Raw genomic sequence first — 14,898 nt, 5'->3', positions numbered from 1 at the left:
AAGAATTCTGAGAATACACTCCTTTGGTAGATAGAATTGTACAAGGCCTGAGACACAAAATTTATGATACATGAAATAAATTTTTTTAAAAAAAAGGCAACTTCAGCACGCTCATCGCGATATAGCTTCTAATATACAGTAAGAGTACAACGGAACCTGTGGCGACTTGCTGAGGTCAAGATATAAGCGGAAGACAATCGATCCTTGCTGCTCCCTCTTCTATCAAAATCTGGTTGGCATTTGAAGCACTTACGGGTCGAAGGACCATGACCGCAAACACCGAGCATCAATGCTATTCTCCAACACGAGTACCGTGGGATTATCGGCTGCACAAATCGGGCCTCCCCTCTCTAACAGGGTCGCCCGCCGTCTCTTCGATATTCCCACCTTCGTAAAACAGGTATATCCCCACCCCCAAAAATCCATCGCTGCATTCCTCATCGTGCCATCCAGCCCTGCTGCGCGCGGAAGGAAGGAAGGAAGGGCTAACCATTTCCCCTTCTTTCTCTCCCCCCTCCTTACACCTCCCTCTTCTCTCTGAACGCCTCCGCCGCCCTCTTCTCGATATAGTACCCCGGATCGGGTTTGCGCGACCAGTGCAGCTCCTCCTGCGTGAGCGGCTTGTCGACTTCTTGCACTGCGACGAGCTCCTTGACCTTCATGATCTGACCGGCGACGTCCTGGGATACCGGGTGGAAGACGGTGGCCATGCGCTTCTTGAGGCCGAGGGCTTTGAGGACGCCGTGGGTACGGCGTGGGAGACCGATGGCGGAGCGGATGAGGGTGATGCGGAAGAAAGTCATTGTTTTCGGGTGTGTTCTTTTTAATTTTAAATCGAATAAATTTTTTTTTTTTTTTTTTTTTTTTAATTTATTTTTGTGAGTGCTTTTTAGGATGGGAGATGTGACGTTTCAGCACCCTTTCTCCTGGCGTTTCCCTTTCTTTTCTTTTTATTTATTTATTTATTTATTTTTGGTTGTCCCAGCTGAGTTTTGGGGGTACAGGTTGTGCTTTGTGTTGCTTTGGTTTCTTTGTATTTCGGCGAATTTGTTTGTTTCTTGGTGTTATTGTCAAGGAAGGTTGGTGAGTGTGTGCACGCGGCGCACGGAGTCCCTTTTGTTTGGTCACGCCAGGAAAGTTCCTTTTGGGTACGATGTCTCTCTCTTCTCCCACTCTCCTGCACTCTCTTGCTTCAGTTCTCTTCTGGTTTCAAAGAGAAAAGGGTCCGAATTGTTGCTCTGGGCTGTTCTGATCCAACCAGCGATGATTGCTGGGATGAAGGCGGAATGGTGCTTATTTCAGACCCAAAGGAAAACCCAACAATCTGGTTCTTTCTTATTGTTTCGGCAAACGAGCCCTTTTCTTCTTTTGTCTGCGTCGAGTTGATTCGCCCCGTGTCTGCAGGGCTTGCTTTCTCTTCCAGCCAAGGCAATCTTCCCCGTTGGATGTGCCGCACGGTGTGACGTGGATCGACGGACTCCTTAAGGTGCGAAGTTGGTATTGTAATTTGCAGGGGCCGACTGTCTATTCGCACCCGAAAAACACGCTCAATTCTCTTTCCCGACGGATTCGCATCCCTTCATCGACCACTCTTTTTCGTTCGTCTCTGCTCGTCGATTGAGCCAGGGACGTCCAGAAACCGAGACACAAAATTGAAAAGGTTCAACCATCAACCGGAAAATCTGTTTCTCCACCGACCAGCCTCACAAGGCCGGTCAAGCCACACCACGATGACTAATGTCGCCAAGCCCCAGCGGAGGAGCCTCCTCCCCGGCGCACTGCCGTCTGTGGCGCAACGGCGAGCAGCGTTCGAGGTGCAAATCCGCAAGTCCAGCAGCGGCGGCGGCGGCGATTACGTTAAGAAACGCGCGATCGAGGGCAAGAAGCGGTCCTTTCGGGGTGCCCCTGGAAAGCTTCGCAGGTCGCTCAGTAGGCGGGAGAAGGACAGGCCGCCAGTGTCATCCGAGGCCAAGAACGGAGGCACTGTTTCGGGTGGTACCGACCGCCATCATCTCCTGGAATCGACACCTCCAGGTCAGCCCGAGGAATCGAATGCCCCCGAGCCAGACGCACGTATCATTGAGACTGATTCAGCCGCAGAGAGCTACCAGGCGACGGCGGCGCCGCCAGCTTCTCCCTCGAAATTCTCTTTAACTCGCTACCTGTCCAAATCTATACGCCCCCGTGCGCGTTTGAGGTTCGGACCGCCCATCGAGAAGCCTGATCCATTGACGGCGCACATCCAAATTGCTTCTTCGGGCGATATTCAGACCATTGTTGAAAACCATACTCCCGATGCGCCAGCGCCCACCGCCCAATTCTGTGAACCGCTGCCTAAACTAGTGGAGAATTCTGAGAGCGTCTCTCTCGTTTCTTCTCTGGATACCGTCGCTTCCTCGACCAATGCGTCCCTCTTCGATCGGATCTTCAGCTCCTCTCCTCATCCGACGATAACAGCCCCCGCCCCACCAATGGTATCCCAGGCCTACAGAGCCATGGCTAGTGAGAGTAAGGAAGATGGCGGCCTGGCGCTGCCTCGGTTGGAGGATTTGCTTCGTCACGCGGAAGATCTGGATAAGATCCCCGCGCTGAAAGCAGAATATACGAGAAAAAAAGCTGCTGTAGATGCGCAGCTTCGGGATGGACTGAGAGACCAACTGGAAACGGTGCAGCGGAGTATAAACCAGCTTACAGAGGGCAAAAAGCTGATTCTGAGCACGAAAAATGAGCTGCGCGGGATCGATACGCTGTGCGCTGAGTCGCAGGCTGCTGTGGGTGACTTTGCGCAGATCGACCAGCTGGCGCGGATACATCGGAATTTCGAGGCGACAATGATGATGAAGCAAGGCTTAGAGAGCTTTCATAATGACTTGGCTGAGGTGGAAAGGATGCTGCGAGAAGACGATGAAGATTTACAAAATCAACCAAACCTGCTTAATGCACATATGGCAATCACACGGCTGAGAGATTTTCGGGATGAAGCTATGGATCAAATCTCCAAGTCCCAGGATAGGAGCAGCGAGGCCACGCTTGTTGAATGGTTTCAAGGCCTCGATTCTGTTATCGAGTGGTTCGATGACCATCTGGGGACTGCGTGTATGAATCTTATTCCGCTGGTTCAATCAGACAACCGGAGTATGGTGGTCAGGCTTGCCGTAGTCATCCTCAGTGAGGAAAAGAATGATGCCAAGGTCCAGGCATTGCAGGACGCGCAAAAGGATCATCAGTACCTTGCGACCCGTTTCAAGTCCATGAATATCGGTCCAAAGACGGTCAGAGGATATAAGCAGAATTTCCTAAAGGCCATTGAACTCTATGCTCAAGGACAGTTTGAAGCTACAAAGGAGGGCTTCCTCGATGACCCCGATAAACTGGAGAAGGGCTTCAAATGGTTCTTCAACGATCTCTTTACCGTCAGAGAAGGAATGCAGCCCCTCATGCCTAAGAAATGGAAAATTTATAAGACTTATACGGATATCTACCACCAGATGATGCATGACTGGTTAATCCAATTCGTTGATGATGACCAACTTCCTGCTGCGAATATGCTGGCGATCATCCACTGGAGCGATAAGTACTATACAAAAATGGCGAAACTTGGTTGGGCCCAAGCTGACCTCACCCCCCATGTGATTGACGACCGTGAAGGAGAACTAGTCCGTGATTGGCGAAATCTAATTATAAAAGCCTTGGACGAATGGATAGAACGAATGTTTGCTGTGGACAAGAGATCCTTTTCTGAAAGGGATATCGAAGCCCTGGACACAAACCCGGATGGCCATTTCCGCATCAAGACTCTCGGAGACCTGTGGCGTATGCTCCACGAGCAGCTCCTTGCTGCTGGTGCCTCGCAGAGAACCGATGTTGCGGAAGGTGTCGTAGATGCAATGTTCCGCGCCTTAAAGTCCCGCCAGACTGCTTGGCAAACGATGCTCGATGAAGAATGCGCCAAGTATAAAGGTGCAGATGCTCCTCCAGATAACAAAGGCTTCCAGCAACTGCAAGACTGGCTCATTGCTGTTGCAAACGATCAAATTGCGTGCATTGATGACAACGATGCGTCGGGACAAGTCGGCTACCTCACACGCTTCAGGCGAGACTTCGAGCCGCTGGTTACCGAAAAGTACCTCATCACACGCGCAGACACAGAGCTCAATGTTCTTCGAGATGGCTACGTTGATCTCAGTACCCACTGCATTACCTTGTTCATCGATCTAATATTCTCCGTTGATTTCCGCACTACCCTTCCCGACTTTTTCACGCAAAAATGGTATGGCGAATTTGCCATGAAACGGATGATATCTACCTTTGAAGACTACATGACAGACTACCTATCCATGATCCACCCTTCTCTCCGTGACATTTTAATCGAAGAACTCTCCGACGAGCTGCTCGTGCATTATCTCCTCTGCATCCGTAACCGTGGCGCAAAGTTCCGCCGGCAAGACCCCTTTACGGAAAAATTCAAGGACGATATTCTTACTCTATTTGCCTTCTTCCAGCAGTATCCGGAGAGCTTTGCCAGCACGATTAAGGATAGGTGGAGATTAGTTGATTGGTTAGTTAGGCTGCTTGAGGCAGAGAAAGGCGAGGTTGTGAACGTGTACGAAGGGTTTAAGAGGGAGTATTGGGATTTAAACCTGTCATGGGTGGAGGCGGTGCTGAGATCTAGAGATGACTTTGAGAGATCGATGGTGAGCGCTGTGAAGGCGAAGGCTGCAGAGTTATCAGTTGAGCGTGGAGCGGAGACCATCATGGGAAGAGTGAGATGATGTGAATTCACATAAGCTATCAATAATGTGTAAATATCTAACAGTGGGGTTGGAGCATGGGTCTAACTCTTTTTATGTGTGGTAATAGTGCCTTTTTTTTCCCTTTTTCTTTTTTTCAGTCCATTGGAGATGACTGGAGTTTGTTGGATTATTTGGGCCAGCGGGAGCACTATATCGCAGGCATTCCCGATGCATATATGTAGTCAACTGTATGAGTTTTCACAATACAGGAAACATATATAGTCAAGTGCATGGAAGATTAATATGCCAAATTCCACTTTGGTATATGTATTGTATCTAGGCCATCCGAGTTAGGATAATCCACATTACACTAAGGAGTAGCTATCAGGAAGCATAGTAGCCAGCGTTATATTTGCTTTTTGTGAGAACTCATTAGAGGACGGCTTAACAAAGTATTCTTTTATCATGTCAAAACCTCTTTTCTCCAACAACAGTGTACTCTTCAACCAAGGCAGGGCCTTCCTTTGACTCATCATGTGGCACGGGCTTAGCACCCATTTCACAGATGCATATGCGATCGAGCAAGATGTCCTTTGCCCAGATATATGGCTCTCTCGCAGCATTTCTCTGAGCTTGCAATTGTTTTTCGCCATGATTTTCTTCACAGGTTTCAGTTTCTTGAGTCTCTTGTGGCATCGATCGCGGGATAGCTCGGCTTGGAAGAGGCTGAGACCTACTTTGACTCTTGTTTTGACCTTGGCTATGCGGACTAGCATTGTCCCCAAACATGGCAATTAATTCCGTTGCATCAAACTTATAGGCCTCCCTCTTCTTTCTCTTGTCATTTGAGAAGGTCCGCCGGCTTTTTGCATATATGGTGTTTGATATCGTGGCATGTAGCAGGAGTGGTCTGGGCACCAGCCCTTCTTGGCCCAAAGCAGTAGATTTTGCGTTGCGAATGACGGGTAGGTCCACACCACCATCGCTATCACTATCACTGTGCTCAACTGTCGGCCTCGATACGCTGGTAGACTGAGGTGTATTCTCCTCTCCCTGAGCTCTCCATTTGCCTTTCGGATCTTTAATCATTTCACAGTGCATAAGCCCCGCTTCAATGAACTTGTTTCGCAAGTTGACACAGAAAGGGTAGAGACGTGACGTTGGATCTAAGGGATGGGCATGTAGTATTGTTGCAGAGCGAGGTTTCGGCAGTGCATATAGCGAAGTTAGCGTAATAGTAAGAGGCTCCAAGCTCTCATCGGCTGTAGCTTTGCATAACTGCTCATCAGATGTCGACTCCGCCTGAGTCCCCGCCTCCTTTAGCAATGAATTGAGGTCCAAGGATTGCAGAAAATCTAGAGCTTGCTGTAGTCTTTCCTCCGTCGTGAGACTCATGACACCTAGCGTCAGATGCAAGGTCCCGAGGGGCCTCATAGCATCATCGGGGACCAATGGTATGCGCACAGCATGCCCTACTGCTTCTGCTCTTGCAGCTGCTGGCGGAAAAATAAGTGGAATTTTCGATTTAAAATCCGCTAGGGAATTAACGAGCTGGGTAGCAGAGGATTGGTTGACAAGGGGCAGGCAGAGGAAATGTGTCAGTGGAGGCTTTTTATTTCCACCCATATTGCCCCGGCCGTGGCGGCCTTTATGATTCTTATTCCCCATGGCGAGAGAAAAGTAGCGCTTTGGTGCTTTGTAGCTGATCTGGGGGGATGATCTGGTGCTTCTGCCAGGTATATAGCAGAATGATTTGATCATATATAGTCAAGACTTCGTAGCCTTAGGCCCAGAAGAAGCCTGGCAGGATAACTATGGGGGGCCAAAATGCCAACACTGTTCTCTTCTCACAACGGCTCAATCTAAGTACATTCATGTACCTATGAGGCGCAACGCTCTTGTCGGTGGGATGATGATTGAATATGCTGTTAGGGCAATCAAGGCCATGTAAGAATAAAACAATATATATTTGAAGAGACATGCACTGCAGGGAGTCTGAATCTCAAGGTGAATGCCAACAAGATGAAGTGTGTTGGTTATTCACTTTTACGTGGTGATGACGCCGATGTTGGTGGAACAAATGTGGGTTGGCAGCAAGCTCCTGGTTTGAAGCCCACAACAAGTTGGAGCTTCCCTCACGACTTTCCAAGTTCTTCGTATCCGTTTCTTGAGGTCGAGCTCCAGCATTGGGTCTCTTCACACTTCTGTTGCATGTCAAAAACAAGGACCTAGTACAATTGAGCCTGCTTAATTCTCACTTTCACAATGCTATCCCGAAACTCATCTCGAGCTCTGAGCTCTCTCTTCTCATCCACAACCCATGCTGTGCACACCCCGGCAGTAGTATCTCCGGCAGCAATCCCATCATTCAACCGCGCAATATCAAGAGCACCTTCGTCCCGTGCGCCCCAAACACCCTTCGCCCGTGCTTTTCACTATGCGCCTACATTGCACAAGGGCATCACGCCTGGTTCATCGGACCCCGCGCCCCCGAGCCCCGAACCTAACAATCTCGGCGGAGTGTCGCCCCATGTCGTGGAACCTTCGCCATTATCGGATGCGAAATACCATGAATACTCAGAGCATTATTTCAATGTACTGCTCACAGAGCTAGAAGAGGCACAGGAACAAGGATCGGAAACAGAGGCGGAGTACAGTGTACGTCGGTCCTCTTCACTGCAACTTGCTGGCGATGTCTAAATGATCCCATGCAAATTAACAATCGAAGGAGTAAGATTGAAAATGATATTTGCTGATTTATTCCTGTGCTGTAGGCCGGCGTGCTCAACGTCACCGTTCCTGGGATCGGAACATACGTCCTGAATAAACAGCCCCCCAACAAGCAAATATGGCTGAGCTCCCCCATCTCCGGCCCCAAGCGCTACGACTGGGTTGTGCAAGGTGACTCAATGACCGAGAAGGAAGGGACAAGAGAAAACATTGGCGGACAGTGGATCTATCTTCGGGATGGCTCGAATCTGACGACTTTACTGAATAAAGAACTTGGCCTGGAACTGGATTACGATCTCTACGAGAAAAGCAAGGCTTAGGTGTTGACATACCTGCCTTCCGGAGGCTTCCTTGAGAGGATTACAAAACGGCTTTACCGGGTCACGCCGCTCACCAAGCATTCATGTATTTTTATTTTGAATATGTTCGGTTTCAGAAGCGCCGAAGTTGCAGCAGGTTAAAAATATCCCCCACAACATCAAATATAAAAACCGAGCTAAATGCATTATTCGAACGATATACTCTGTATCAACATTCTTAGCGTGCTAAGCCTCCATCGATGCTTTTGCTTCTTCCTCGTCCACATTGCAAGTCCATCCACACTGACGAAGTCGAGCCGTAATGGAGCCGGTGGCTGTCACCTTTGCTTACACCTGTGGTGATGCTATCATCGGCAGCGAATGATGTTCGCCATAACTAGCGAAGATCAAGCACAGTAGCCATTATGGTGATGCTGGTAGTGGCCCGTCATCGGGTGTAGTCTTCCGCAAACGGGAGAGTTGGCACGTGTTTCAGGTTACCAGAAACACAATTAATGCTCGGGACCAATATCGCTGGTGGTTATCCGTAAAGAACCAGAACCTATCCCGTTCACGCCTGAACCGCCACGGTCGCCAATCCAGCACCACCATCTCCATCCTTGGGTAGGTCGTCCTATAAAGTATCCACCTCGATTAGCTTATACATATGTTTCAAATGTTGCCAAGGTTGATTATACATACCACGTCAAAAATAACCTTGATCATCAGACTGCAGCTTGGACAGATTGCAATTTCCTCTCCATCCCTCAAATCTGCAATTCCGATCTCGAACCTATCGCCACACGGGCACGGGTAGTGATAGATTTGCAGGGCAGGGTCGAAGGTCATGTCTTCGATCTCTACCTCATCGTAGATGGATAGGCTGTCTGCCATGTTTGGTGGTTTATGGAGGAAGAGACGTATTCGAGAGCGGAAGGTGGATTGATAAATATGTCAAGGCAGCACCGGCGGGTGTGGTGGGGTTGAAGGGTTTCTTTTGATGGGTCGCCGATGGGGGTGAAGCGAGAGGACTGACCGCAGCTGCTCGCCAAATCTTGGAACTGTTACAATAGAAATGGACTCTGATGTGAACAGGCTGGTGTGATTCCTAGTTCATGTCTCCGTCACCTCGAGATGAAGCGCAATGGCAAAAGATTAAAGTTCTCATCAACCTTTTGATGCCAAGCCTTTTTTTGCCACGGTCTCCGAAGGCGGTGTGAACAGGCCAAGCTGTTCGCCGAGCCGATTTCATGCGGTAAACACCTTTGCTGGTTCTCACCGGCGAAGGGATAGGCAGGTTCAATTGTTCGGCCGTTATATAGATACCTACATTTTCCCACCAAGTCGTCTAATCTCCATCCGCACAGCTTCCACCTCCCGAATCAAGGATCCATATCTCTTCGGGATATCGCCCAAAGCTCCCGCCCGGGTCCCTCGTGAATCACCGTCGGCTCTCGAGGAGTTATTAGCAACTTCATAAGTCTCCAACTCCTGCAAGGCCTTCTTTTCCCGTTCTTCCAACTGGACACGGGTATCATGGAGATATCTGCGATAGCTCTGCAACGCGCTGAGCGTTTCGGGCGTGTATATACTCGAGAGAATATCTTGCTGCATGATCCTAAAAAGGGCATAAAGTGCCTATCAGTGACTGCCCGATACTAAACAAAAGATAAAAAAAAGCAGAAACGGACTGAAACCCGCTTGACCCAGGAGAAGCACATACCTGACCTTCCCGTCCAACCCCTCTGCCACAGCTGCTAGGTATTCCGCTCTCGCTTTCCCTGCTCTCGCCAACGATCCGTGCTTCGTCCTCTCAAGCACCTGTATCATTCGCTCCATCACACGAGTATGCGCAGAAAGGACCTTTGCACCCGTAACTGCTAACTGTCTCTGCGCAGCCGGCAGGTCCACGGACTGTAACGTCCGGAGTGCTTGTTGTCGCTTGAACAGCTGTGCTGAAAGAGAGTATTTTGCGATGGAGGCGGACGAGGAATATGACATAGTAGGCTTCAACGACAGAGGGCGAAGCCGACTGTCATTAGAGCGAGTCTGCTGTGGAATGCGGGATTGGTCCGGTTTTTTAGCAGCATGATTTGGCGATGTAGCGTCCGCCAGACTCTTTAGATGGCTTAGCTCTGAGTCGAGCTTGTTGCGGATTGCGGGAAGAAGGCTGGGGAGGTGTGACCTGAAGGCGTTTAAGTCTGGTCCAAGAAGGGAGAGGGTGTCGTCGACGCTGTCTGCGTTGTCGTTAGTGCTTCGTCTTGAATTGGTATTCGACGTAGGATGATCGAGATAAAGCGCAATGATGGCGACTAGGTCCCGTAGCTATTGTCCATAATAGTAAGTATGCCGTATTCAAGAAAATAACAGTAACAGCAGAAGTCAGTGTCGTACTTCATCGGGTAGGCCATTCTTCAAATCATACGGTAGCTGGCACACAAGCCTTTTCAAGATGCGTCTCTTCGCAGCGCGGATCTGGAATTTCTTAAGCTCCTATACTAGTGTGATGAAGTCAGAATTCTGCTGTCTATAGAAGTAACGACACTGTCGAGATATCGGCCAAACGAAGCTCTGTGCGGGGATACTGACAACTTGCACCTCTCTCCGCGACGGATCCCCATCCAGCTCATGCGTCGATCCATCTGGCTTTAGAATTGAAGTTGTTAAATGCTGATGAAGTGCTTTGAAACGTGGGTTATCATTAAGGATCGCGGGATCACACTGCGGGAGCATGGCGAAGAGAAACTGCCTGGGTAAATTGTGATCAGGGGGAAGCTTGGTTGCGATCCATGCTTGGGCCAAGCCACCCTTCGGGATTTAAGGCACTTGTGGGTTATTTCTGCCCAAGGACCACCATTAACCACTGATTTACGGTATACGAAGTACAGAGAACGGGAACAAATAGTCAAGTGAGCACCAATATCATTATCCTATCATACAGCCTCGTACATCTCCCTTTTTCGACACACCCTAGAATAAGACCTCCGTTTTGTCCATAATAAACTGATCAAACGGACCAAATGACACGTAATAGCGGTCACGGATCAGCACCCGAGAAATGTAAATCCCTAGCCTGGCCGCACATGTACTTCGTAACTTTCGAAAAGGGATGTTTTCGGATACCTAAGGATAAAAGGGAAGAAAATAGAAAGAAAAACACATAAAATCGCTTGTATCGTAGCATTCAAGATGTAAATTACACAGTGCAAGGGAATAACGCAGGCGAAGATGCATTCAACGGACGGCAAGAGGAGGCAACTTGGTATTATCGAAACAGCAGGACCATTTGCCAATTGTAATGGTCCACTAACGCTGTGGATAGAAAAAGGTGTGGATCATGTAGTGGAACGTTAAAACCGTTGATGGAGCACCGCAGCGATTGTGGCAGTGTAAAAGGTGCATAAAGGCATAATCGTGCTGTGTTTTTTTATTTTTATTTTTATTTTTAATTATTTTTGGAGAGCGGATGAGCATTTACTCTTCCTCGCTCTCTTCAGAGTCATCATCGTCACTGCTTTCACGAGCGGCTTCAGAATGAACTAAATCGGCATTAGCTATTACTGCTATATGAGAATATAATAAAGAGGAAAATCATACTTGGGTCAGAAGACTGGGCGCCACCCTGGAATTTCGAAAGAGTACCAGCGAGGCGGCCTATTTGCGCCTCCTGCTCATGGGCATTCATAGGCTTGTTTTTCTTAGGCTTTGCGGGGACGGCAGTTGGAAGGGGCTCTGGCGCCGGTTCGTCAAATTCGAAGGATTGCGGAGCATGCTTCTTGACAAAGTTCAACAATAGTACTAGCACGTTATTCGGGAGTTCGTCAATGTCGAGTTCGACCTCAGCTTGATCAGTTCCCTAGACCGGCATCAGCATGACGCGAAATAATTAAAACAGAAAAAGGGACAAGGCTCAGGTTACCTTAAGCGAAGGCACATTGGATTGGATGATGTGCAGTGCGTCCTGTACCTTGTTCTCGGGAAGAGTGCTGATACCATGGGATATGATTTGTTTCTCACGATAGGTAATCCAGCGTTGCTTTTCTGATGATTTGGTCGACTTGGATCCACCCTTCTTATCCTTTCGCGATGGTGCGCCTTTTTTGTTATCCTTTTTACCGGGCTTGGCCTTGCTGGCTTTCTTTGAAGGTCCTGGAGGAGTTTTCTTCTTCTTTTGACGGATCGCTTCGACTTGCTTGGACATCTCTGCAATCTGTTTTTGTAGGATCTGTAGTTTTTCATGTTGTTCGTCGTCATTGCTCTCCTCGCCCTCACTGCTCTCGTTGTCTGAACTGTCGCTTTGGTGAGCGGATGCAGGATCGTGTGTCTCGAGCCAACGGGCTTTCTGACCCCATTTGTAGTCAAAAATCTCCTCAAGCTTTTTACCAGCATTGTAAGTTGGGTCCCCAGGTATGTTAAACTTGTAGCAGTTCTTGAACATAAGCCGAACATCGTTCTCCATTTCCTTAGAATTCTCATACTGCCCGGTCTGGAGTTTTGTCCTGATGGTCGAGAGGTCCATTGGTTTCTTGATAATATTGTGATACGTGGGAATATTCAGCGCAACGGGGTCAACGGGCTGGTAAAAAGGGGCGGCAAAGTTATAATGCTTAGGCTTATGTAACTCGTCGATAACTTCCTCACAGAACTTGAGCTCCCAATGGAATTTCTTCTTCTTTGGTTTTGTGCTGTAGGGAAGATCTCGGTTCTTAGGAGGATGGATGGATCGTTTCGGACGGCCATCAACCGTGTTAGAGTCACGGCGGATTAGGGGAAGACCTTCGGGACCGAGAGCGAAAGTAGTTGGCGAGGTGGCGTTGACAACTTTGGGTGCTGCTGCTTTTGCTTGGGATTCTCGTCGTGCTGGTTGTGTCTTGGTTGGAGCTGTACTCGCTTTTTTGGCCTTCTTTTCGGCGGCGGTAGGTTCTACCTCGCTTGGACTCGGAAGTTTGGTAAGATGACGTTCCCAGTTATCCCTGAGCCGCATACCTTCAACAGTCACCACGTGTTCCGGGCCGTTGAACGTGATGCAGTTGTCAATCATCAATTTGAAATCCGCGGTAATCTGGTCAACCATCTTGTAAGCTCCGCTCTTGATCTTGTCCTCCATAGTGTGTAAATCCATGGGTTCCTTGATGATAGTTGGGTAATTAGGAATGTTAAGCTTGACTGGGTCAACAGGCACTCTGAAGAATCGCGCATCGTGTGTTCTCTTCAAGGCTGCAAGAGTGCGGATAAAAAACTTATTTTGTAAGGGCGTGATGGCGGTGGAGGCTGGTGGTGGTAGGTCGGGGACCTTAAACTCAGCTTGGGGAGGGGTGATAGCATCGGTCTTGGTGCGTTTAGCTGCTGGTTCATCTGCCTCATCCTCTTCCCGTTCCCGCGACATCTTTGTCGGCGACAAAGGTGGAGCCTCTGCCATGGTCTGGTCTTGACTGGTGGAAAGAGTAGGAGCAGGTGCGGAGGATTGGGTTTCATTTGGTTCGACCACGGGCGCCGTCGCAGGCGGAGAGATCGGTTGAGAGAGCGGCTTATCCTCAGCCTTTTCTACTTGAGGCATTACTTGTTCCCCTTGAGGTACGAGAGGGGTCACCACCTCTGTAGTTGTGTCTGGGGCAGATGGTTCGTTTCGCGAATTGGCCTCGCTTTCTGTAGGTTCTGTCTTCTTTTCCCCATCGAGGGTGTCCGCATTTGGAAGAGAGGACGAAGTTTCTACTTCATTGCCCTGTGTAAGAAATCTATTGGATGATGTAGTCTCGGCAGGCGGTTTGGGTTCTTTTTCAGTTGAGGGGGAGGTGAGGCCGTTTAAAGCTTCCTTCGTGCCATTCGGCAATGAGGTGCCGTTCGCAAGTGGCGATAGGCTTCTGTCTACCCTGCCAGCGGCTTCATCCATCTTGTCAAGTGGCCTGGAAGGCAGCTCTGCGTTGCTGTGCGCATCTGCCGTTAGCATAACTCAGACCAAGCGCACTTCGCGATATGGGCAGCTCACTTACCCCGTGGTGGTTGCAGCGACGGCAGGGTCGGCGACCGGGAGGAGTTTGACTTTGTCCTCCAGCGCCGTGGCTTCTGGAGGCGGAGTTACCATATTTGGAAAACAATGATCACGTGGCGATAAGACGGTTAGGTCTTATCCTGGATGCGATAAGGGTCGATAAGGGTTGATAAGGGCCGGACTGGCTTGGACGAGAGCTGTGCGACGCGTCGCAAACAAGGACAAGCAATGCCTCCAGGCGGCAGTTCCTGGCAAGGCTGGTGAAGGGAAGGAAGAAAGATATCCTCCAACAATTGTGGTTGGACGCGATGAGCCCTAGCAGACGCGAAAATTAGATCTGGGTTGGACAGATCAATGCAAAAACTGCGCGCGATAGATGCGGGTATCAGGAACAACAAAATGAAAACGGACGGAAAAACGTTGATTGTTGAGTTGGTGATTAAATCACAAGGTGTGGCCTTGAGGCAAAAGGATGAAGATAAAAAGAGTAGAGAAAAAGAAGTATAGGAGCGATCGCAAAGCCAAAGCTGCCATTTTATATTGCCAAGAACATGAGTAAGCAGAGGAAGTCACGTGGTGTGAGGAGCGGAAGTCTAACGGCACTGGGCAGCGAGACTGATTGGATGGACAGGATAGCAGAAAACCACAATACCAAGACTTCCGCTCTCGGAGAACAAGTACCAATAGCATCAATCGCAAAAAGAAGAAGCAGGAAACGGGAAGCAGCGGGGAACAAGATGACCATCAGATGCCAGTCATATTAGAAATCCAAGGGGCATATTCTTTTGGGGAAGAGATATATTGGGTTGGATCACACGATATAGGATGGCAGGAAACACATATACACAAGAGTACGACGAGTGTGTTACTTGATACAAAAGGGGGAATAATTTGTGCAGGGAGAACGGAGTAATAATTTAAGAACGGACGAATCTGCTCTGTTCGTGGAAGTAACGTCAAGCATCAGCGGGAAATAAGACGTACCGTTGGGTATAGGGCGGTTGATCTGGGCTGTGGTTGGTGGGTGGAGGGAGTGAGGTGCGTGGATAGAAGGCACGAGACGAGAAAGAGGCAACGCGAGGAGGAGAAAACAGAGATAATTCGAAGGGGGGTGCTAGAATCCTTAAGTATGGTCGGGCTTTTGATC

The 14,898-nt window shown here is 49.1% G+C and overlaps 7 protein-coding genes across 7 annotated transcripts; 2 read left to right on the top strand and 5 right to left on the bottom strand.

Annotated features, from left to right (window-relative positions):
- Positions 1 to 215: 215 nt before the first annotated feature.
- MRPL33 (mitochondrial 54S ribosomal protein uL30m) lies at positions 216 to 867 on the bottom strand. Its single transcript, XM_003065716.2, has one exon. It carries the CDS (start codon positions 801 to 803, stop codon positions 519 to 521), a length of 285 nt encoding a protein of 94 aa, XP_003065762.1. The 5' UTR covers positions 804 to 867; the 3' UTR covers positions 216 to 518.
- An 863-nt stretch (positions 868 to 1,730) lies between these two features.
- On the top strand, positions 1,731 to 4,772 carry SEC6 (SNARE-binding exocyst subunit S6; the record flags this gene model as incomplete). Its single annotated transcript, XM_003065715.2, has 1 exon — positions 1,731 to 4,772. The coding sequence occupies one exon, from the start codon at positions 1,731 to 1,733 to the stop codon at positions 4,770 to 4,772; it is 3,042 nt and encodes a 1,013-aa protein (XP_003065761.2).
- A 356-nt stretch (positions 4,773 to 5,128) lies between these two features.
- D8B26_001743 (uncharacterized protein) lies at positions 5,129 to 6,708 on the bottom strand. The gene is made up of 2 exons (XM_066123625.1): positions 5,471 to 6,708; positions 5,129 to 5,392 (listed from the first exon to the last, which is right to left on the bottom strand). The coding sequence occupies exons 1-2, from the start codon at positions 6,492 to 6,494 to the stop codon at positions 5,202 to 5,204; spliced, it is 1,215 nt and encodes a 404-aa protein (XP_065979700.1). The 5' UTR covers positions 6,495 to 6,708; the 3' UTR covers positions 5,129 to 5,201.
- An 85-nt stretch (positions 6,709 to 6,793) lies between these two features.
- On the top strand, positions 6,794 to 8,138 carry FRR4 (Mitochondrial chaperone Frataxin). Its single transcript, XM_003065713.2, has 2 exons — positions 6,794 to 7,391; positions 7,508 to 8,138. The coding sequence occupies exons 1-2, from the start codon at positions 6,999 to 7,001 to the stop codon at positions 7,781 to 7,783; spliced, it is 669 nt and encodes a 222-aa protein (XP_003065759.1). The 5' UTR covers positions 6,794 to 6,998; the 3' UTR covers positions 7,784 to 8,138.
- Positions 8,139 to 8,333: 195 nt separating this feature from the next.
- Positions 8,334 to 8,656, bottom strand: DPH3 (Diphthamide biosynthesis protein 3; the record flags this gene model as incomplete). Its single annotated transcript, XM_003065712.2, has 2 exons — positions 8,334 to 8,396; positions 8,465 to 8,656. The coding sequence occupies 2 exons, from the start codon at positions 8,654 to 8,656 to the stop codon at positions 8,334 to 8,336; spliced, it is 255 nt and encodes an 84-aa protein (XP_003065758.1).
- A 345-nt stretch (positions 8,657 to 9,001) lies between these two features.
- Positions 9,002 to 10,495, bottom strand: D8B26_001740 (uncharacterized protein; the record flags this gene model as incomplete). Its single annotated transcript, XM_003065711.2, has 4 exons — positions 9,002 to 9,380; positions 9,486 to 10,087; positions 10,157 to 10,255; positions 10,352 to 10,495. 4 exons carry the CDS (start codon positions 10,493 to 10,495, stop codon positions 9,089 to 9,091), a joined length of 1,137 nt encoding a protein of 378 aa, XP_003065757.1. The 3' UTR covers positions 9,002 to 9,088.
- Positions 10,496 to 10,666: 171 nt separating this feature from the next.
- On the bottom strand, positions 10,667 to 14,826 carry D8B26_001739 (uncharacterized protein). The gene is made up of 5 exons (XM_003065710.2): positions 14,736 to 14,826; positions 13,753 to 14,066; positions 11,682 to 13,686; positions 11,360 to 11,618; positions 10,667 to 11,301 (listed from the first exon to the last, which is right to left on the bottom strand). The coding sequence occupies exons 2-5, from the start codon at positions 13,842 to 13,844 to the stop codon at positions 11,237 to 11,239; spliced, it is 2,421 nt and encodes an 806-aa protein (XP_003065756.1). The 5' UTR covers positions 13,845 to 14,066; positions 14,736 to 14,826; the 3' UTR covers positions 10,667 to 11,236.
- Positions 14,827 to 14,898: the final 72 nt, after the last annotated feature.

Source organism: Coccidioides posadasii, chromosome 1 (genome assembly GCF_018416015.2).
Source record: "Coccidioides posadasii str. Silveira chromosome 1, complete sequence".
NCBI lineage: Eukaryota > Fungi > Ascomycota > Eurotiomycetes > Onygenales > Onygenaceae > Coccidioides > Coccidioides posadasii.
Note: the sequence above shows the minus strand (reverse complement) of the source record. Positions and strands in the feature narration are given on the sequence as shown.

Coding starts and splice junctions, on each gene's coding strand:
- MRPL33 (XM_003065716.2), bottom strand. CDS start 803: ATGACTTTCTTCCGCATCACCCTCATCCGCTCCGCCATCGGTCTCCCA.
- D8B26_001743 (XM_066123625.1), bottom strand. CDS start 6,494: ATGATCAAATCATTCTGCTATATACCTGGCAGAAGCACCAGATCATCC. Junction 5,393..5,470: donor AGGTCAAAACAAGAGTCAAA/GTAGGTCTCAGC, acceptor AAACCTGTGAAG/AAAATCATGGCGAAAAACAA.
- FRR4 (XM_003065713.2), top strand. CDS start 6,999: ATGCTATCCCGAAACTCATCTCGAGCTCTGAGCTCTCTCTTCTCATCC. Junction 7,392..7,507: donor AAACAGAGGCGGAGTACAGT/GTACGTCGGTCC, acceptor CCTGTGCTGTAG/GCCGGCGTGCTCAACGTCAC.
- D8B26_001739 (XM_003065710.2), bottom strand. CDS start 13,844: ATGGTAACTCCGCCTCCAGAAGCCACGGCGCTGGAGGACAAAGTCAAA. Junction 13,687..13,752: donor GTCGCTGCAACCACCACGGG/GTAAGTGAGCTG, acceptor AGATGCGCACAG/CAACGCAGAGCTGCCTTCCA. Junction 11,302..11,359: donor CGCCCAGTCTTCTGACCCAA/GTATGATTTTCC, acceptor ATGCCGATTTAG/TTCATTCTGAAGCCGCTCGT.